At 56.0% G+C, this 21,840-nt stretch overlaps 1 protein-coding gene across 1 annotated transcript; it reads left to right on the top strand.

Annotated features, from left to right (window-relative positions):
- The first annotated feature begins 11,811 nt into the window (after positions 1-11,811).
- On the top strand, positions 11,812-20,102 carry NEFH (neurofilament heavy chain). Its single transcript, XM_075534059.1, has 4 exons — positions 11,812-12,691; positions 14,080-14,279; positions 16,002-16,126; positions 17,583-20,102. Exons 1-4 carry the CDS (start codon positions 11,812-11,814, stop codon positions 19,669-19,671), a joined length of 3,294 nt encoding a protein of 1,097 aa, XP_075390174.1. The 3' UTR covers positions 19,672-20,102.
- Positions 20,103-21,840: the final 1,738 nt, after the last annotated feature.

Genomic DNA, 21,840 nt, shown 5'->3' with positions numbered 1-21,840 from the left:
CCCCGAGGGCTCAACAGTGTAGTGCTTGGCTGATAACCAAAAGGTAGGCGCTTCGAGCCAACCCAGACCCTTGACGTGAGGAGCTGGTGGCCTGGCCCTGCAAAGACGGCATCTGGGACACTCTCCACGGCAGTGCCACACCACGCGGTCACATGAGCTACAAGGAGTTGGACAGACTCTGAGGCACTCCACCTCGCAGCTGGCGTTTAGAGACCCCACAGCATTTATGTCCTGCCTCTCTGAGCCTCCTGGTGGCTCTGGGGAAACAAAACCCAGGGGAGAACCCCCGGGGGACCCTGGTGCTTCTACAGCAGGAAGGGGTGGAGCTGGTCCTCAAAAACGGTGGCACCACGGACACCCCGAACGCCCTCCCACACCACCCGCCTCCCAGACGGCCCAGAGCCCACTCTCTCACAGGCTGGCCTTCACCCAAGCTGCATATCCAGGCTGGGCCACCTGTCCGAGAGAAACAAAGAGGGGCTCAGACCGGCCGGCAGAGGACAGGGCTCTGCTGGGCAGGGCACTGAGCTGGAGACCAGGCGCTGCCGCAGCCTGAGGTATGGGGGGCAGACAGACAGCTCAGGCATGGCTCAGTGGGAAGTGGGGCCCTGGTTAGGGAGGCGCCTGGAATGGTGGGGAAAGGCCATCAGTAGCCTATACACCTGCCCTGCCCTGGGTGGCCGGCCATCTCACAGACCTGTGCTTGCCTCACTCCGACCAGCACGCATGGGTTTGTCTGTGAACACAGGGACCTGCTTGGAGTGGCTGGTGGCTTTGAACTGCTGACCTTGCATTTAGTGGCCCAACCTGTAACCCCTCATGCCACTAGGGCTCCTTAAGGAGAAGCAGGTCTGGAAAGGTCACAGCAAGCACTGGAAGCTGCAGGAGCGAAGGCCCAGAGGTGTGAGACCCAGCGGACTGTCCCAGAAAGAGCAGCACAGGGGCTAAGTCTCGAGGACAGGAAGTCAGTGAGGTGGACTTCAGGGGACGGCCTGGTTTCAGTCGTAGCCCTGTCACTTACCAGCTGAGTGTCCTTGGGCAAGTTACTGAACCTCTCTGTCCCAGATGAGGCCAGCAGTGCTTGGCCCACAGTGCCCCTAAGAGGCAAGTCAGAGAATACAGGGAAAAGTGCTTATTCATGGCCGGCACCTTCCACACACGGGAATGCTTCTGCCAGCTGCCTTTTCCACACTGGACAGCCGAGAGCCCTAGGAATCAGGCTGGGGGCTGGGCCGGGCCTCCAAGTGGATGTTAAACTCAATGTTAACAGTTCAAAGCTACCGGCAGCTCCTAGGGAGAAAGACGAGGCTGTCTACTCCAGTAAAGAGCTGCAGCCTGGGAAACCACTGGGCAGTTCTACCCGGTCCTCTGGGGGCGCCGCGTCAGATTGAGTGGATGGCAGTGGGGGTGCCATAGACAGGAAGGGTTCCATCTCCTGGGACTCAGGTTTGACTTGTTTCTGAAGGAGACAGAAGTTGGGGGTGGAAGTGAGGTGGGGGGTGAGTCACAGAACTGGCCGAGGGTCAGGGGGATGTCCTACCCAAAGTCACGGGCTCTGCACCGCACCCTTCGTCCACTGGACCTACTCTCACCTGCTTGTGGCCTGATTACCCAGGTCCCCTCTCCGACTCATCAGACCCAGTTCTGCGGTGAAAGACAGAACTACAGCCAGAATGGAGCAAAGGGTAGCAGGGGGTGGGAGGGTGGGGGCTGGAGGTCAGGTGGGGAGTCCAAAGCCACTGGAGATAACACCTTCCACCAAGTGGGTCCAGCAGTTACTCTAGGCTGCCAGCAGGGCTGGGATGGGACCCAGTCCTTGTTCTGCCCTACTATCTGAGATGCCTGGATAGGGGGTGCACCACAGGAGGAGTGGTCTGCAGGGAGTTTTGCGTCAGGCAGCAGCGCTGCTCTGCAGGCCCCCTGCCCACCACAGGATACTGCTGGCACCGTGGCCACTGCGGCCCTGGCTGAGGCCCCAGCTGGCTGTGGCTGCAGGTCTGTGCTGGGAAGAGGACATGCTGAGTCAGGCTCCCCTGCTGTTGCTGGGAGACTCTGCTACAGAGTGGCTCTGTGGGGTGGCCTGATAACCTGACCCTGCAGCTGGAGGAAAGGGGCCTGCAGGCCGGGGGCTCGGGCCAGGGCAAGGAGGAGCCCAGAGCAATGTAGAAGGAGCATCTTTCACCCCCAGAACAGAGCCGGAGGAGAGGGATGTGGAGGAGCTGGGGGGAGGGTGCCAGGAGGGGGAGAAGCCGGTCTAGAATGGGGCAGAATGCTGACACAATTCACAGCATGACAAGATGGCTGAGCTGAGGGGACAGAGGTGCCTGACAGTCAAGTGGGGTAATGACTTTGAGTCGTAGGTAAAGACACTGTGACAGTAGTAGTCACTGGGCCTTGGGCACAGCTCCACAAGCAAGTAGAGATGGGTCTGACCCTGAATTGCCCAGAGGGGACCAAGGGCAGCACTTGGAAACTACCATTTGCTCTGTGGGAGAAAGTTGGGGTTTTACTCAAGGGGCATTTGAGTCAAGACCTTATACCCTGTCCTATAGGGTCACTACGAGTGGGCATGGGTGCGAGGGCACTGAGTTTGGTTTGGGCTTTGGGTCTGACGCACCAGGCACACAGCATCTCATGGAATTCAGCGACATCTGGGGCCTGGGAACAGCTTTACCGAAATACAGTTCACATAACTTACAAATCAGTGTTTTCCAAATACATTTCACAGGTTTGTTTGTATTATGATTGCTACTTTTTAATCATGACCTCAGTGAAAGCTGACAGGGCACATCCATTTTCCATTCAGGAGTCCACGCACCTTTCGTTTCGTGACACGGGCCGCCGCCTTTACAATGCGCTCCTCCCCACTTCCGGCCCCTTCCCACGTCTGAGCTTCACACCGGGCCAAACGCGGCTTCTTGGGGCTCCTCTGACTGACTGTTTTCAGGAGTCCATACTGCACAAGCGCGGCCCCTGGCCCTGCTTGGCGCTCCCGCAGTTCCCGGACTCACCCCTCTACCACCACGTAGGCAACTAGACCCTTACCTGTTGGTGTTCCTGGGGGGTGCTGTGTGCAGGGCTAGACCAAAACAGGCCTCAGTCGGTGCTTGTTGAATGAATCATAGGATGGGAAGAAAGGCAGGGTGGAGTTTGGGGAGGGGGGCATCCACAGTCATGTACTATCAACGCAGTGGCTGAGGCCAGCACCCCACACCTGCAGGGTGCTCAGTCCATTTAGACTGGAGTCTCGGGTCGGATGAGTGGCTGATGTGCGCTCTGCTGACTGGCAGGTGGGAGGAGCGCGTCCACCCAGTGTTTCCTTGGAAGAAAGGCCTGGTGACCTCTCTCTGAAAGCACAGCTTCTGGAGGCCCTCTGGAACAGGGCTCGCTCGGACCGAAGAGCCAGCCAACACGATGGCAAACTCATATAATTACAAAAAAAGGAGCAACTTTCGGGGTTATCAGTGGTGCACTGTGTGACCTGATATGTCACTTTTAAAGGGATCTCACTCTTCTTTGAGCCTCAGCTTCCCCTTTGGTAAAATGAGAGGCTTCAATAGGAACTCCCTGTGGATTATCCAAACCTAACTCTCTGCCCTCCAGGCCATGCTGACTCATGACAACCCTGGAGGACAAGGGGGGAACTGCCTCTGGGGGTTCCTAGACTGTACCTCTTTTTTTCTTTTCCCTAGACTGTAACTCTTGACAGGAGCAGAAAGCCTCATCTTTCTCTGCCAGTGAGGCTGATGGCTTCAAACTGCCGACCTTGTGGCTAGCAGTCCAATGGGTGCCCCTGTGTTCCACTAGGGCTCCTCCACGGATTATAAATCCTGCTAAAAAGAAGAAAAAGACTCGTTATGCCTGTACGGGACAGAATAGACCCTCAACCATTTCCCGAGGATCTGGGGGGTCCAATGGGCTGCTAGCGGCAAAGTCAACCATTTGAAACCAAGGGAGAAAGACGAAGCTTTCTACTCCTATAGAGTGGCAGCCGGAAACCCACAGGAGGTCTGCCCTGTCCTGTAGGGTCATGTGAGTTGGTCTCGGCTGGATGGCAGTGAGTTTGGTGTGTTCTACACGCTTCCCATTTGTCAAGTGCAGAGACTGAGGTCTGGGGGGGTGGGGTATGGGACTGCCCAAGGGCACATGGTGGCCAGGATACAGGCTGACGGCTTCTTGCATCCTGTGCTAGCTGGTGGGAATGTTCCCAGGGAAGACCCCTCTCCAGTAACCCCTTCTTGTCTGCCCACACCTGAGCCTCTCTCAGGCTCAGCCCCAGCCTCCTTGTGACCCCTGAGTCGAGCACCTCGCCTGCCAGGCAATACAATGAAGAGATCCATCTCGGTTGAGGCTACTACCACCTTTCCAGGGTCCTCATAGATGCCCCTGGGCCTCGGGGGAGGTCAGGTCACAGCTGAAGGTAGAGCGCCCCACCTGTCTGAGCTTGGGACTTCAGGAGGGCACTGGGCAATCTTTGTGTACTTCCGGGGAGGCGAAGGGGCGGGGCTGGCATGGCCCGCGAGCTAGCCCAGTTCTGGAATCCAGGACCCATTTCCACCTCGGGGAAATAAGTACAGGAATAATGCCCACTTGTGAGGCCCCAAGAGGGCCTGAGACGTTTGCAAAAGAGATCGGGAGACACAGATTGATGAATAATAAAATGTTTAAATTTCGTCCATCTGTAAACAGGGAATGATGGCACCTTCCCCCTGTGGATACTGTGAGGACTGCAAACGTGTGGGGACACGGTAAAGGGCTTGGCATAGGCCTGGTACTTGGTGAATGGCAAGGATCGTGACAGTGAGCTAAGTGCCTGGCCCGGCCAGGGAACAACGTTCAAGTCTTGGTTCCTGTCCTAACGGGAACACCACAAACCCCACTGCGAGACAACGGCCAACTGCGGCAGAAACCTGGCACGGACCACTCGGCCCGACTTCCCCTCTGTATAAACAATGACCTCTCAGCCCGCTGAAGGAGTCCTACATGTTGGGCGGCTCATGGCACGGTCAGCAGTTCAAAACCACCAGGCACTCCTCAGGAGAGAGTGCTTTCTACTCCTGTAAAATATTGTCTCAGAAACCCGCAGGGGCAGTTCTGCCCTGTCCTAGAGTCAGTGGGCATTGCCTCGATGGCAGTGAGCGTGTTTTTATTGGTTCTAGAAGGCCCACTGAGCCGGGCTTTCTTGGGCTCCAGCGAGTGGAAGGCCACCCTGGGAGGACCAGATGCCCATCATGGAACAACAGTCTATGGGAAGTCACTGCCCACTGGCATTTACTCCTGTCACACTGCACCTGGCAGCTCTGGGTCCAGCCCTGCGGGTGCAACACGGAGGAGCCAGCTTTTCCCTTGTGAGCAGATCACATCCCTTTAGGAGACAGATGGAGTGCTGGTTAGGTCACAGCGTCGGTGCTAGACAGCTGGAGGGCCAGGGGAGAGGATATCAAGAGATTGGAGGTGGGGGAAGCTCCCTGGAAACGCCATTCTCCTGGAATTGTTGAAGGATAAGGAATTACATGAGTGCGGGCAGGGTTCCAGGCAGAGGACATTCCAGGGTGGGAATGAGCGTGTCAGAACCACAGGCATCCCATGGACGAGCCCGGATTAAACAGAAGGGGGTTGCGCAGAGAGCAAAGTGGGCAAGGCCAGACACCAGCCTCCTCAGCCATTGCGTCCAGCCCTGCCTTCTCCTGAGCCACCACCAGGGGGCTCGATTGCGTCCTCTGTCTGACTCCAGTGTCCACGACTTGGGCCATGTGTTCACCCGCTGCCCTGGGCCCCCGACCTTCAGGTTCCCACGCCCAGGAGCCTCTCTTGTTAGCCTTTCATTGTTTCTTTAAAGTTATTTTCACTTGTCCTAACTTGAATCGTGCTGTGTAACCATCCCCCGAAGCCACTGCTTCGTATCTGCCTCACTGGCACACCGAGGGCAAAGCGGGCCTGCCCCATAGGATTTCTTGTTTGGAGTCTGACTTGGGTCTATGTAACCTGGATCATGGCAACCAGGACTTTTAGATCTTAGGTAGCTCTTTTTGGTAGGCGCCCTGATAGTGTAGTGCTACACACTGGGCTGCAATCGCAAGGTCAGGAGTTTGAAGTCACCAGGCGCTCTGTGGAAGAAAGGTGGGATTTTCTACTCCCACAGTCTTACAATCTCAGAAGTGCACAGGGGCAGCTCTACCCTGTCCTAGAGAGTCACTATGTAGGTTGGTTTGTTTTGGGGTAGATTCCCCAGTTCCCCGTGCAAGCCTGAGGGCAAAAGCAGGCTTTATGGAGTTGTCATCTTCTTTCAAACACACTCCCCTTTGAGCAAAGCTGCCCCTCCCTAGTTTGCTGGGTACGTGTGAGCATGATTCACCAGTGTTGTGGGTGTAACGGTTCGGAAAGAACTCAGGTCAAAACTGGAAATGGAGCTAGGGCGCCCCTGCAGGCACCACAGCCTCTGCGGCTTGGTTTAGGGCAGAAACACGAATACATCAATGATCATTCCACACTGCTTTCGTTTTGTCCCTGGAGGCTCTGGGAGTCCATTCCATTTTCAGACTCCACTTTCCAGGAAGACAGTGCCACTTTCCAGCTCACCCTGAGAAACAGAGGAACCTGGGGTTTCCAGAGCCACTTTCAACTCTCCCTGCTTCTGCCCATGTGTCAGCAGGAAGGGGAGGATGGGAGATGGGGGTGGGGAGCCCGAAGCCAGAATGATGGGACAGGGACAGAGCTGAGTCCTGGTGGACTGTGGTGTCCTGGGGGCATGTAAGAGGAAGTGTCCCAGGGGGTGGTTGAGGCCCCGCTCCCACCTGACATGAGCATTTGCTTCCATTTTGCTACTTAGTCTCTTGTGCTAGGTAACTAGTGGTACCAGCTGGACTCTTGTGACTCACAAGCCCCACCCAGTCACCCAGTGAGGGTCCAGGAGTGACCGATGAGCCCACTCATTCCTATGTCTCCAGAATCCAAGAACCATCCACCCAAGATTGCCAGCAACTATACTGGGCATGGGGCAGGATGTGGCGCCGCCCACCAACCTCGAGCCAGCTCTCCCGCCAGCACAGGCCTCTGCTGTTCCTCAGCTGCAGGGAGCACCCCTAGTAGTGAAGGCATTGGGGGAATCCCGGACCCTCCTTAACTCTGTTTGTCCTGTTCACCATAGAATGACAGCAGGGACAGGGAGGCTGCTGCCCTGCACTTGAAATTCTATTTGAGCCCAGCCAAAAATAGGGCACCTCCGCAGAGGGGGAGGAAGGGGGGAGGAGAGAACAAAGGAGGGCAGGAGAAACCGGAGGGAAAGTGGGAGGAACAGAATAGAGGGAGGAGGGCAGGTGAGAGGCGATGTGGGGCCAGGTGGACACCAAAGGAGAACAAGAGGAAGAAATGATCAAGGCTTTATCACTCAGGCTAATTTCAATTCCCTGGGACCCGCTCGGTGGGTTTCCAAGAGTGTACATTTCTATGGGAGTAGAAAACCTTGTCTCTCTCCCGAAGAGCAGCTGGCAGGTTCAAACTGCTGACGTTGCAGCTAGCAGCCCACACGCTGCCACAGACACACTCAGACCATTTCTGGATGTAAAGGGGGAATTTTAAAATGGGGAGAGCTGGTCCTAGGCAACACTTCGGGAGGGAAGGCGCAGGATGTGAGCTTCAGGCACAGGTGCCCACATGATTGGCACTGGAAGACTGAGGGGCCACACGTTCGCGCCCACCCTCTGCAGTCCGCGGGCAGGCTCCCCAGACAAGTGTGGGTCCTGAAATGGCTAGTAGACTTAGTTTGCTGCTAAGCATCTGCCAGCCGCCCCAGCCACGCACTGGATAGTCTTGCCATTTTTTATAGAAAAGACAATAAGCCCTGCCCCTCAGGAGCTTGCATTCCAGTGGAAGTAGACCCATCAGAACTTATGTGCTACGGGGAGAAACAAATTGGGGAAAGAGAATGTGGAGTTTAGCAAATGCACCCCAAACCACAGCCACTGGCTATTCCTGCCATAGTGAACCAATGATGTGGGAGGTCCATGACAGGGCCAGGGGGGTGGGCCCAGGTAAAGGATGTGCTGACACTAGGTCAAGGGTCACAAGGACTCAGCTGGGCGACCTGCCAGGGGCCAGATCCCAAGTTCTGCCCCAGAAAGCTGTCTGTGCTCTCTTTGGGGACCTCTCCTCCCCCACTTTCAGGCCATCCGCACCTCTATTCCATAAGAGAAATGGAGCGTCCACCCTGAGACTCCTCACCTGCTCACACCTGGAAGGCTTGAGAAACTGGACTCCTCTTTGCTCTGTGACTGAGTCAACGCCACCCCCCCTTCCTCACTGTACCTCCCTTTACACAGCTAGGGACAATGGTCCTTGCCCAGTGGACAAGGCTTGAGGCACACCAAGGACAAAGTGATGGCTGAGTTCTTGCTCTTGGGCACCTCCCTCATGAGAGCCTCGTCCTTCCCTTCATGATAGCCCCCAGTGCTCACACAGGGTCTAACCCAGGAGAGACTGATAGAATAGACTGAGTGACAATGGCTGACCATCACAGGGAACTTGACCTTTCACTCTGAAGATATGTTCCTTAAGAGTCTTGGGGCCCACTGCACCCCTCAGGGCAGCCCAGGCTTGTTGCTGGGTGGCCCAGGATGACCAGGGCCATCAATCTCCCAGCTTGGGCCACTGGACCCTTCCTTGCCTGGGAAGACAGAGCAAGAAAGGCACACAGGACCCTACGCATAGCTGGATCCAGGAAGGTCCGTCGAGAAGCCCTGTTGGACTCCTATGACCCCGGAAGTTCCTCTTCTCCTGTCCTTTGAGGAGGAACAACTAGGGCCATCCAGAGGAAGGTGCCTTTGGGCACGCTGGACTGGAATTTGAGGAGGGTTTAAAAACCCCACTGAGACCGTCTGGGGGCTTATGGAACCGTGGTGGGATCTCAGGTTGCTAATAACAAGGTCAGCAGGCTTTCTACTGTAGAGTTAGTCACCCAAAACCAGAGGAGCAGTTCCCCTCCATCTTATAGGGTCACTGTGAGTCAGCATCGACTAGATGACAGTGAGTTTTTATGGAATTCTGGAATTCCAATGTCTAACACGTGCCTACATTTGATGGACGAATTCGAGGGATGCATGAGCAAATGGGTTGTCCCACTCATTTTCCAAATGCAAACACCATAGAAACAGAGAGGGGAAAGAGACTCAAGCCCCCAGGCTTTGGGGCCGAATCTAGATGACAAGTCAGGCTGGAGAACGAATGGAATTTCTTTATCTGTTCATTCACCCAGTGCCAGCAGAATGGAGGGTGGGATGCTGGGTATTAGAACTGGGGGTCATGGCCACCACAGGAGGAGTCGGCTCACTAAACAGGGGGCCAAAAGAGGCCAGGGAGGGGTCTTGAAGGTGAGCCTTCAGGATGCGCAGGTCCCCATCCTCCAGCTGCAGCCATCATCCTTGGGGCTTCTTGGGACCCACAGGCAGACAGAATCCAATGACTGTGGCCCTTGCTCTCAACAGAATCCGCATTGGCTCCCTCTCCTGTTACCCAGATCCCTCCCACCTCTCCCCCTCCCTGGCAACAGCTTGTCAGTTTCCCCAAGACCCACAGATGCAGGATCTGCATTCTTAACAGACCCAAGGGAACAGAGCTCTAATGGCAAACTTCCAGACAGAATGACAGCTATTTAGAGAGAGTTCTGGGAGAGCCCAGGACCCTGCCCAAGCCCCACACATGCCACTCAGGCATCTCAGGCCCAGCACTCACCTCCAATTGCCCCTCTGCCTCCTGCAAAGTGGACCATAACAGGATCTTTAAATGGATAGAAAAACTGCTTCATCATGTTCTGCTTCTCCATGCAAAACCAGAAACTCCCTGCCCCCTCTCCCCATCTCCCCAGAGCTCTCTCCATCCAGTAAACTCCCGTTAAAGGGACAGTACCCGAGCTGCTGCAGAGGCTCCAGCTCTGAGAGGTCCCTTAGACCAGGGGCGGCGAGATTAGGCAAAGTGCAAAAGAGACTGGCTCTGGTGGAGGGCTCTCCTGAAGGACCCCTCTGGTCCCATTCTAGGGATCCCACCAAAAGAAAACTACCATACACTGGGGGTGCAGTTGAGAGAACTTCCCAGGGCAGACTCATCTGGAGGGGGGCATCTACATGGACCTGGAGGGGTCTCAGGAACCCAGCATCTCCAGGGGTCCTTTCAGCTCCCACACCCAGAGCCTCCCTTTGTGTGTTGGGCAGCTTCAGCTGAAAGTCCAAGGGCCATGGCACCCAGTCCTCTTCAGTTCTCCATCTGCATAATACCAGGTCAGGTCTGCCTGCTGGGAGAACTAGGCAATCCCCTCACTCCCAAGGTGAGCCGGAGATTCACTCCTACCTTCCCAACAAGAGGCAGGCGCTGTCCCCAGTGCTGAAGCGTTACTGCAGAAAGAACTGAAAGACAGCCAAGGTTTCAACCTCTCCCTCCCCTCTCCGCGAAATGCCAGGGCTGGTCTCTATTAGGGCTCCGGGGATTGAGGGGACTTTGGTACCCACAAAGCATCCTACGACTGACCTGGGCGGCCATCCACTTATCTGTGGTGGGCTGGGGTGGAAGCTAGCAGATGATGCAGGGGAGGGGGAAGGGTTCTGAGTTTGGAGGAGACAGCGTCTGCTCCACAAGCAAGCATCTGAGTTCCCCTCGCCCCCACAATGCTTCAGTTAGACACCTCCAAATCCGAAACTGTTGGGGCATCGCAGCCCGTCTGCCAGGGCAAGACCCCCTCGTTGTCCAGATGAAACCCCCTGGGGGGGAGGGAGAAAGGACACGACTTGTCCAAGGTCACCCAACTGCAAAGCTGCCTGTATGTGTCCAGGCCGGGCCCGAGTGACTTCCAGCTCCTCACCCAGGGCTCAGCAAGGACTTTCCAAGTGCAGGTCCGACTTCCTGCTCAGTGGGGGCTGCAGTGCCCCCACTCCGGGTTCTCTGCCCTCCAGCCCCCATTCCCCCACCCCACCCCACCCTCTCACAACCCTCTGTCCTGTCAGTCCTGTCACTCTCGAGGGCCAGTTGGAGGGTATCCCCCAATCCCCTGGGGACCGATGTGGACCATTAGGGTAATGCTGTGGGGGCTCCCCCCCATCCTCTGCAGTTATCACCCACATTTCCATTCTGGGTGGCCTTGTCCCTTGTCATCTTCTCCATCCCTATGTCCCCCAACTCTGTTCCCAAGGCAGCTGCAGTTTCTCCTAAGCAGAGTACCCTTTAACTATTAGGGGAACCCTGTACTTCCCTCCAGGGGTGTCTGTCTCCATCCACTGTGCTGTCCACCATCCTGCAGTCAGGGGTGCTTGTCCCCCAGGTGCAGTGTCCTCTCTCTTTCTCTCTCTCTCTGGCTACAGCTGAAACCCACCGGGATCTGTCCTAAGCAGGGGTCCCCCTCCCACTGACTGCATTCTTCCATCCCACATACCAAGGGGACCCTTGCTCTTATCCCCATATTGATCCCCGGAGCTTCTCCCCATTTGGGGTCCCTCCCTGCCCTAAAGGACACTGCAGTAGGGTCTGCCCTGCAGGGGTTTGCGCTAGCCAACTCACGTCCTCCGCTGTCCTCTGCCACTCCCACAGTTCCCCTTCACTCTGGGGTCCCCCTGCCCCGCCCTTCTCACTGCAGCGGGCCAGGCCAGGGTGAGGGGGAGGAGCGGGAGGGCGGCGCCCAGCCTCCCTACACCCCCCACTGCCGAGGGGCCGGCCCGAGTTGGGCCGGCGGCTATAAAAGGGCTGGCGTCCCGGTGCTGCCGCAGTGCAGTCGGGTCTGGCCTGGCCCAGCTCTCTGGTCCTCCCGCCGGCCCGCCCGCACCTGCTCCGGCCATGATGAGCTTCGGCGGCGCGGATGCGCTGCTGGGCGCCCCGTTCGCGCCGCTGCCGGGCAGCGGCGGCTTCTTCTACTCAGCGGGCCGCAAGGGCGGCGCGCGCTCGGCGGCCGGCTCGTCCAGCGGCTTCCACTCGTGGACGCGGACGTCGGCCAGCTCCGTGTCCGCCTCGCCGAGCCGCTTCCGCGGCGGCACCGCCGCCGCCTCGAGCACCGACTCGCTGGACACCCTGAGCAACGGGCTGGAGGGCTGCGTGGTGGTGGCGGCGACGGCGGCGCGCAGCGAGAAGGAGCAGCTGCAGGTGCTGAACGACCGCTTCGCCGGCTACATCGACAAAGTGCGGCAGCTCGAGGCGCACAACCGCAGCCTGGAGGGCGAGGCGGCGGCGCTGCGGCAGCAGCAGGCGGGCCGCGCCGCCATGGGCGAGCTGTACGAGCGCGAGGTGCGTGAGATGCGCGGCGCCGTGCTGCGCCTGGGCGCGGCGCGCGGCCAGCTGCGGCTGGAGCAGGAGCACCTGCTGGAGGACATAGCGCACGTGCGCCAGCGGCTGGACGACGAGGCCCGGCTGCGCGAGGAGGCCGAGGCGGCGGCGCGCGCGCTGACGCGCTTCGCGCAGGAGGCCGAGGCGGCGCGCGCCGAGCTGCAGAAGAAGGCGCAGGCGCTGCAGGAGGAGTGCGGCTACCTGCGGCGCCGCCACCAAGAGGAGGTGGGCGAGCTGCTCGGCCAGGTCCAGGGCTGCGGCGCCGCGCAGGCGCAGGCGCAGGCCGAAGCGCGCGACGCGCTCAAGTGCGACGTGACGTCGGCCCTGCGGGAGATCCGCGCGCAACTTGAAGGCCACACGGTGCACAGCACGCTGCAGTCGGAGGAGTGGTTCCGAGGTGCCCTGCCTTTGATCCGGGAGGGGCGCGGCCGGAGGCGGGGGTGCTGGGGAGAGGGGAGCGGGCGGGGGAGAGAGGGTGGGGAGAGGGGCTGCTCTGTGTCCCCTGCAAAGCCCTCTTAGGAAGACCCAACCTTCAGCTCTAAAAGAATCCCGGTTAAGAATCCGCAGGTGCTGTGGACTCTGACCTCTGCAAAGTGGTTTGCCTTTGTGGCCCAAGGCTGCCCATCCCCCTTTCTTGCACACTGTGGGGGGCGGGGGGACCCAGTGCTCATCATCGCCAGTCCGGTGTAGGACATGGCAGTGACTGAGGCTACCGTTACTGATCTCTCCCTTCTTCCGGAAGCTGGAAGCTTCCCCAAGCCCCGAGCCTCCTGGTAGCTGCATGGGAGCTTTCCTCAGCAGCTGCAATGTGACCTTGAGCAGCGCTGGCCTCCCCTGCCATCATTCTGTGGGAGTTAAGAGAGAGGAGGAGTGAACTGGCCCTCTTCAATGGAGTTCATGCCCACCCTGGAAACTGTTTGGGAAAACTTTGTGCATTTGCACTTTTCAAACGGTTCCATGACCCCAAATCCTCCCAAGACTCCTCCCCTAGCTAGATGGTGCCTCAGCAGGGAGGCACCTGGGGGGGGGGGCCGAAAAACTAGGGCTTCCCATTCTCTTTCCATCCATAGCAGTATCACCCCGCTCCCCCGCCCCACTCCCACAGGCAGGAAGCCTCCTCCCAGATTTGTCCTTTATACAGGACTCCTGGCCACCAAGCTGTCCCCTGCCCTGCCCCCCCCAAGACTCAGAACCTTGACCATTGTCCAGTGATGCACTCCTCTGGGGGCCAGGAGCCCCTTGCTGGCTGAGGAGGTTAGGAGGGTTGACCTCGGTGGGCTCAGGAGCTCTTACACTAAAGACTGTGTAGCCAGGTGTAGGATGGGGCCAGAGGGACGGGCCACATAAGCTCCTGACTCTGCTGTGACCTTGGATTCTGCACAGAAACCTTCAGGGCAGGGGCTGTGACCACTTGGTGACCTGATGGCTTGAGATATCCATATCTGTAGAGGTCACAAGCCATGGATCAGGAACCATGGCACTGCCAGGCCTTGCTGGGGGCTGCTGAGCAGGCAGAACGGGGCATCCTCTGCCCAGCAAGGCTTATACATCCTGAGGTTGGGGAGGGGAAGCAGACACTTGTATTTAGAGTAAGACAGACCCGAGATTTCAATCCACCTCTGACACTTACTAGCTGGGTGGCCCTGGGCAGCAATCATATGCTTGTCATAGAAGGTGTGGTGAGTTAAGCACACAGCCCAAGGAGGGCACCTTCTGGCTCTGGGGGTTGGCACCCACATCCAGGTGAGTCTGATCCTGGGCCGCCTTGCCGCAATCTTCCCGCAGTGCGCCTGGACCGACTGTCAGAGGCAGCCAAGGTGAACACAGATGCCATGCGCTCTGCGCAGGAGGAGATCATCGAGTACCGGCGGCAGCTGCAGTCCAGGACCACGGAGCTGGAGGCCCTCAAAGGCACCAAGGACTCCCTGGAGAGGCAGCGCTCGGAGCTGGAGGATCGGCACCAGGCTGACATTGTGTCCTATCAGGTGCGTGGGACAGAGCAGAGGGCCAAACTGCTTCTGCTGGCTGGGTAGTCCTGGGCCAGTCACTGCCCTCTCTGAGCATGGGCCTTGGAATCAGATTTACCAGGGTTATTTTCTAGCTGTGTGACCCCAGGAAAGGTCTTCGCCTCTTGGAATTAGTTGCTTTCTCAGCATTAAAAACCAATCAGGAAAAGACTGCCTGCTGCGCAGGACCCTGAAGATGAAAGGGAGAAGTCCGCAAGTGTCAATGAGACGTCACTGTGGCACCTGTGTGCCAGGCAGTTCCCGAGAGGAAATGCCGCGTACAGAGAACCACTTCAAGTAAGATGCAGTGATTCCAGGTTACACGTTGGGCTGCTAACCAACCGCAAGGTCCGCAGTTCGAGACCACCAGTCCCTCCATGGGAGAAACACCAGGCTTGCTATTTCCATAGAGCTGCAGTCACAGAGACTCAACAGGGGCAGTTCTGCCTTGTCCTATAGGGCGGCTATGAGTCGGCATCGACTCCATGGCAGGAAAAATTTTTTAATTTCCAGCACCATTAGGGAAAGAAGAAAATTAAAATCACCTTCCTGGTTACAATGGCCTAATGGAGTGGGGAGGGGGTAGAAGTTTTCACTTGTGTGTGACATACTTTTAAAAATGGATTTAAAAAATGTTTTGTGTGGTTGGGGAGAAAATATACAAAGCAATTTCATTTTCCACCCACCAATTTATACACATGTTATTTTATAACATTGCTTACAATACCCTTAGTGTGACAGCACCCTCCCCACTTCCGCCCTGATTCCCGATTTCCCTCTCGCCTTCTGTCCCCGCCTTCCTGTCTTCTGAGCTCTGTGTGTGGGCAGTGGCTGCCCTTTGGGTCTCGTATGGTTGATGGTTCTGAGATGTACGGCCCTCGCAGGTATGACTGCTCACTTTCGAGGCCCGTCTGTTGTTTGGCTGCAAGCTGACCCCTGGGAGTGGGTGCAGCTCCAAGTTTGAAGGGGTTTTATGGGCCTCAGTCTCAGGGGTTCCACCAGACCAGTAAGCCTGGTCTTAAAACAAAATGATGTTGACTTTTGAGTATAACAGGCCTTTGTGTGTTGTCGCAGTCACCACCACCAAATACCATGCGACAGGCAGGCACGTTGGAGCATTGAGGGAACAGTGGGGAGCAATGGAAGGTGAGTTCCTGCTCCCCAAGAGCTTAACTTGGTTACTGACCATGTAAGAGATGGGTAAACAAAACAAAAACAAACCACAGTCATCACACCACCGCCCAGGGCGTCTGATTGTCAGCCTGTCTTTCTCCCGGTTGGGATTCTCTATAAAGGGCTTCACAGCCATTTGCAGAAAACTAGACAAGATCATGGAAGTTTTTCCCCAGGAACTTTTTGAAACCCTTCCCTCTTCACAGGAGCCCTTTCTTATCCCAAGTGGTTTCTGTGTCCCAAGTGGTTTCTGTGTCCCAAGTGGTTTCTGTGTCTGCAAATGAGAACCTGCTTCTGTGGCACCTTTGGCACCTGAATTCGCTCATGAAGTCCTTCCAACAGTTGGACGGTGGGCTACTGTTCCTTCCCCAGCGAAACAGGTGCTCTGAGAGCTAGGAGACTCAGGGACAGTGGCTCTGGCGAGCCCTGGCTGGGCACGACTGCGCTGGGCGTGCCCCTCCCACACCACCTTCCTCGTGCCGTGCCCAGGCTGTGGCTGCGTGTGATTTTCAAGTGCCTTCTCTGCAGGAAGCCGCCCAGCAGCTGGACTCGGAGCTGAGGAACACCAAGTGGGAGATGGCCGCACAGCTGCGGGAGTACCAGGACCTGCTCAACGTCAAGATGGCGCTGGACATCGAGATCGCCGCGTACAGGTACAGTGGGGTCCGGGGCCTCCGAGCCCTTAGAAGGAGCTTAGGCTTCTGATTTCAAGCCCAAGCAGCTTCTTGTTTTAGAGACAAAAATCTTGAAAGTGACTGATTTTCACCCTGACAGTGACCTTAGAGGACTAAGACCACCCACCCCACCCCCAGATTCTGTCAGCTAGAGGCCGGGTTTCGAGGGAAAGGAAGCCCATGCAGAGTCAGGCACCTCTGGAGCTGCTCAGCTCCCTGAGCAATTATTTCCCAAGGAGATAACAGGGGTGATTGGGAGGATCTTTCTGAGCTAATTTAGATCACAAAGGTACCACTGGACTGCCACTGAGAGCCATTGGGGCCACGCCCAAGGATGAGCCCTCCCAGTTTAGCTGCTTCCTGCCCGAGTGATTCAGCATTGACCCTTCACCCCTGACCCCTTGGCTGTAGTCTTGCTCTTTAAAGTTGGATTCCTGAACCAGCAGCACCTGGGAAAGGCAGACTCTCAAGCCCCACCTCACAGTCATTGGATCGGAACCAGAATCTGCATAAGGAGATCCCTGGTCACTAAACTTGGGAAGCACCGGTCTAGGGGTGACATCCTGACACAGCCTCAGGAAGATACTGCCAAGTCTCTTTGGTTCATTACCACTCCTAAACAGCCCTAGGTGGTAGGGCAGGAGCTGACACGTTGTGCTGCTAACTCCAAGGTCAGCAGCTGGAAACCACTAGCTGCTCTGTGTCAGAAGATAAGATGTTTAACTCCCGTAAAGACTGACAGTGTGGGAAACCCACCGGGCCAGTTCTAGTCTGTCCTGTAGGGTCGCAGTGAGTTGGAATCTATTCCAAGGCAGTGAGTTTGGAGTTTTTTTTTGGGGGGGGGGAGTGTTATGAGGTAGGAGAGCTTGTATGACCTTTCCCCAGTGAAGAATTTGAGTCGCTTGACCCCGATCCCCCATCTAGCGGCAGCAAAATTGCTACCACCATCCTCTTCCTGAAACCCCAAAAGGTGAGAAAATAAGGTAGCAGGAGGCCCTTGGCATTGAAATGAGAACATTGTAAAACCTCTTTAATCCAGACGGATAAGGGTGGAATTGCTTGCTGAGCCATCCAGCAGTCTCACGAAGCCCATCTCAACTGAGGAGCAACACAGTCAGTTTTGTTAATGCAGGAGCTCTCTCGTGCGGGTCATTGTTCAAGCGGGGTGTGTAGGGGTGAGTGTGTGTTGATTGGTTAATGAGTTGTAGCCTTAGTTGCATTAGACAGGACCACATCCATTGGGGTAAAGATTTTCGGTAGTCTGGGATTATCTGCTGTTCTCTAACCCCAAAGTGTCAACCATTCACATGAGTTCCTCAACCAATAGCCATATCATTGGACCCCATGGGCCTTCATGGTAATGTACTAAGACTCCAAAGTGACGATAAAATCTACAATGAGTTAACAGTAATGCCTTTCATTATCCTTTCTGCAGAAAACTCCTGGAGGGAGAAGAGTGCCGGATTGGCTTTGGACCCAGTCCTTTCTCCCTTTCGGAAGGACTCCCCAAAGTTCCCTCCATAGCTACCCACATAAAAGTCAAAAGTGAAGAGAAAATCAAGGTGGTAGAGAAGTCAGAGAAGGAAACTGTGATTGTAGAAGAACAGACAGAGGAGATCCAAGTAACTGAAGAAATGACCGAAGAAGAAGAAGAAAAAGAGGCCAAAGAGGAGGAAGGCAAGGAGGAAGAGGAGGAGGAAGAAGAAGCAGAAGGGGCAGATGAAGCTGTATCTCCAGAGAAGGAGGTTAAGTCCCCTGTGAAGGAAGACACACAATCGCCTGCTGAAGACAAATCCTCAGAAAAGGAAGAGGCCAGGTCGCCAGCTGAGGCTAAATCCCCAGAGAAGGCCAAGTCTCCTGGGAAGGAAGAAGCAACATCTCCAGTTGAGGTCAAGTCCCCAGAAAAACCCAAGTCTCCAGTGAAAGAAGAAGCCAAATCTCCAGCTGAAGTCAAGTCCCCAGTGGAGATCAAGTCCCCAGAGAAGGCTAAGTCCCCTGTGGAGATCAAGTCCCCAGAGAAGGCTAAGTCCCCAGTGGAGATCAAGTCCCCAGAGAAGGCTAAGTCCCCAGTGGAGATCAAGTCCCCGGAGAAGACTAAGTCCCCAGTGGAGATCAAGTCCCCAGAGAAGGCTAAGTCCCCTGTGGAGATCAAGTCCCCAGAGAAGGCTAAGTCCCCAGTGGAGATCAAGTCTCCGGAGAAGGCTAAGTCCCCAGTGGAAATCAAGTCCCCGGAGAAGGCTAAGTCCCCAGTGAAGGAAGAGGCCAAATCTCCAGCTGAGGTCAAGTCCCCAATGAAGGAGGAGGCCAAATCTCCAGCTGAGGTCAAGTCCCCAGTGAAGGCGGAGGCCAAATCTCCAGCTGAGGTCAAGTCCCCCGAGAAGGCCAAGTCCCCAATGAAGGAGGAGGCCAAATCTCCAGCTGAGGTCAAGTCCCCAGTGAAGGTGGAGGCCAAATCTCCAGCTGAGGTCAAGTCCCCCGAGAAGGCCAAGTCCCCAATGAAGGAAGAGGCCAAATCTCCAGCTGAAGTCAAGTCCCCAGTGAAGGCGGAGGCCAAATCTCCAGCTGAGGTCAAGTCCCCCGAGAAGGCCAAGTCCCCAATGAAGGAGGAGGCCAAATCTCCAGCTGAGGTCAAGTCCCCAGTGAAGGAGGCCAAATCTCCAGCTGAGGTCAAGTCCCCCGAGAAGGCCAAGTCCCCAGTGAAGGAGGAGGTCAAGTCCCCTGACAAGACCAAGACCCTTGAGGTGAAATCCTCAGAAGCCAAGACACCTATAAAGGAGGAAGTACGGTCTCCTGCAGATGTCAAGTCCCCCGAAAAGGCCAAAACTCCTATTAAGGAGGAGGTCAAGTCCCCAGAAAAGGTCAAGTCTCCTGAGAAGGAGATCCCAAAGAAAGAAGAGGTGAAGTCCCCCATGAAAGAGGAGGAAAAGCCCCAGGAGGTTAGAGGCAAAGAGCCCCCGAAGAAGGTGGAGGAAGAGAAAGCACCAGCTGCCCCCAAAACTGAGGAGAAGGACAGCAAGAAAGAGGGGCTCAAGAAGGAGACTGCAAAGCCTGAGGCTGAGGAGAAGGGACTTCTCCCAAAGAAGGAAGAGATGGAAGGAAAGAAAGAAGCGGCAGCCCCAGAGAAGGAAGCTCCTGCCAAGGTGGAGGTGAAGGAAGAGGCCCAGCCCAAAGAGAAGACTGACGTGGCCAAGAAGGAGCCGGGTGATGCCAAGGCCAAAGAGCCCAGCAAACCAGTAGAGAAGGAACCGGAGAAGCCAACAAAGGAGGAGGCACCAGCCGCACCGGAGAAAAAGCAGCCCAAGGAGGAGAAGACCCCAGAGGCCAAGAAGCCTGAGGAGAAACCCAAACTGGAGACCCCAGCCAAGGAGGAGGAGAAGACTGTGGACAAAGAGCCCAGCAAGGAGGCCCCCAAGCCCAGCAAACCCAAGACGGAAAAGGTCGAAAAGTCTTCCAGCACAGACCCAAAAGACAGCAGGCCTCCGGAGAAGTCCCCGGAGGAGAAAGCTGCCAAGGGGGAGAAGTAAGTCAAAAGGAGGAATGTTCTGGAGCAGCCAAAGAAACTCAGGAGGGGCAGGCGGGAGCTTGTGGGTCCGTGTAACGAGTTGTCATGTGAACTTGCTTTTCTTTACATCCCAAGACCCTCTGCTTAGATGGCGGGGCCCTCCGTCACCAAACGGGAATTTCTGTTAGCAATATGTTCCACAAGAAAGGGGACCCCCCAGCCCACCCTGAAAGCCTAGGCGACAGACAATTATGATAGCTTATGTAGCGAATGTGATCTTTGCCCCCTCCTTTCCAAATAAGTGCATTTATTATCCTGTATGTGCAACTGACAGCTGAGCGCAATCACGAAGGAGCAGTTAGAAACGCATTATGCTTGAGATGTCTTAACCTATTCCCGAATGCCTTCTGTTTTTTCCAAAGGAGTGGTTAGCCCGTGCCCAGAACGCTCCATCCCGGAAAAGCTGGAGCAGGCGGGGCCGGGCGCTGACCATTGAATCATGGCAGGGCGCACTTTTCCACTGAAGTCTACTTCCAATTGCTTCCGTGCAATAAAACCAAGTGCTTACAAAATGCACGTGCTGCCGGTGTGGTCTCTGCTCTTCCTCCGGGAAGGCTGGGGGTGAGGGGCTGGGGGAGGGGGTGCACATGTCAGACTCAAGGCTGCACCCGAAGGAGAATGCCAAGACTTCGCGGCAAGCAGACACTGTGGTTGCCTCAGACCCACAGTTGCATGACCTCTCTGGTGCCATTTCCCGGGCACAGATCAAGGCACTGGCCATGCCCTGGGTGCTTTGATCTCACGGCCTCCTGAAAGCAAACCTAGGGCATGGTTCCTGAGGTTCCAACCTCACATCACCTGTGAGCCCCAATAGTTCCACCCCAGCAACAAGAGTTGCCTGGGAAGCCGAGGGTTTTACCAACTCCCAGCTGGTTCTAATACACGGGTGAGGTGTGGGGGTGGGACTTTGTGTAATATGCTTTGGGCTCTGGGTATATCCTCGTGCCGAACAGGAAGGAGCCCCATGTAGCTGGTTACCCTGTACTGGAGACTACCAAAAACTCAACCCAAGCCACTGCATCCAGTCGATGTGCTCCCAGGAACCCTCCGTGACGGTAGACCTGTCCCCAGGGGTTTCTGAGGCTAAATCTTTATGGGAGCAGACAGTGTCCTCTCTCAGAGCAGCTGGTGGATTCCAACGGCTGACCTTGTGGCTAGCAGCTCAGGTTGCTATAGCACCAGCGTTCCCTAAGGAAGACTACACCGCCCACTATTAGGAAAACGTCAACTGTCACTCACGTGCTCTGGATGTGGGTTTGAAAGCTGCGGTTTGCTCCTGGATTTACTTGGAACCGACTGTAGTAAAGTCCTTGGTCAGTTTCTCACTTCAGCCCATTGACGGCAGCTCTTGTTCGCACCTTCCCCTTCATGGGTTTTGGTGAGGCACTCCATGTTAAAATTGCTCTCTCCATGATCAACAAGGTCAGCGGTTCGAAACCACCAGGAGTTCTTCAGGAAAAAGATGGGGCTTTCTACTCCCATAAACAGTTAGTCTCAGGAACCCTTAGGGATAGTTCTACCCTGGCCTATCAGGTATGGACATTGACTTTACTGCAGTGAATTTGATTTTTTTTTCTTTTATTACTGGCTGAAGAATGGCCGCCTAACTTCAGCCGAGCCACTCAGAGCTGTGTCCTGACGTACGGCCAGAATGTTCCTGAGAAGTGAGGCTAGCCGCGCTTCGTCTCACTACTTTGGACATGTTAGCAGAGGGACCAGTCCCTGGAGAATGACATTGTGTTTGCTCCAGGAGAGCATTAGTGGAAGAGAGGGAACCCTTAACCAGATGGATCGGCACCGTGATGGTACCCGAGAACTCAAGCGTAGCAGTGACTGTGAGGCTGGCGCAGGGCTGGGCGTGCTTCCTCCTGTTGTCCATAGGGTCGCTATGGGCCAGGACTGACCTGACAGCACCTCACAGCAGCATGCCCAACCTCCCAGACCTAATGACTCTGTGAAGCCTAAGCATCCCTTCTCAGCAACTCTCTCCCAGGGTAATTCATCAGGCATCTCTGAGCCCTGGCACAGGGCTGCAACATCTGAGGACCAGAGATCTGTGACCCACGGAAGAAACCTCTCCACAGGTCTGGTGTGAAAAAAAAAAAAAGCTAGAGTTGGCTGAGTTATGCAA

Source organism: Tenrec ecaudatus, chromosome 16 (assembly GCF_050624435.1).
Source record: "Tenrec ecaudatus isolate mTenEca1 chromosome 16, mTenEca1.hap1, whole genome shotgun sequence".
NCBI lineage: Eukaryota > Metazoa > Chordata > Mammalia > Afrosoricida > Tenrecidae > Tenrec > Tenrec ecaudatus.
The sequence above is the reverse complement of the archived record's forward strand: the minus strand, read 5'-3'. Positions and strand labels throughout refer to the sequence as shown.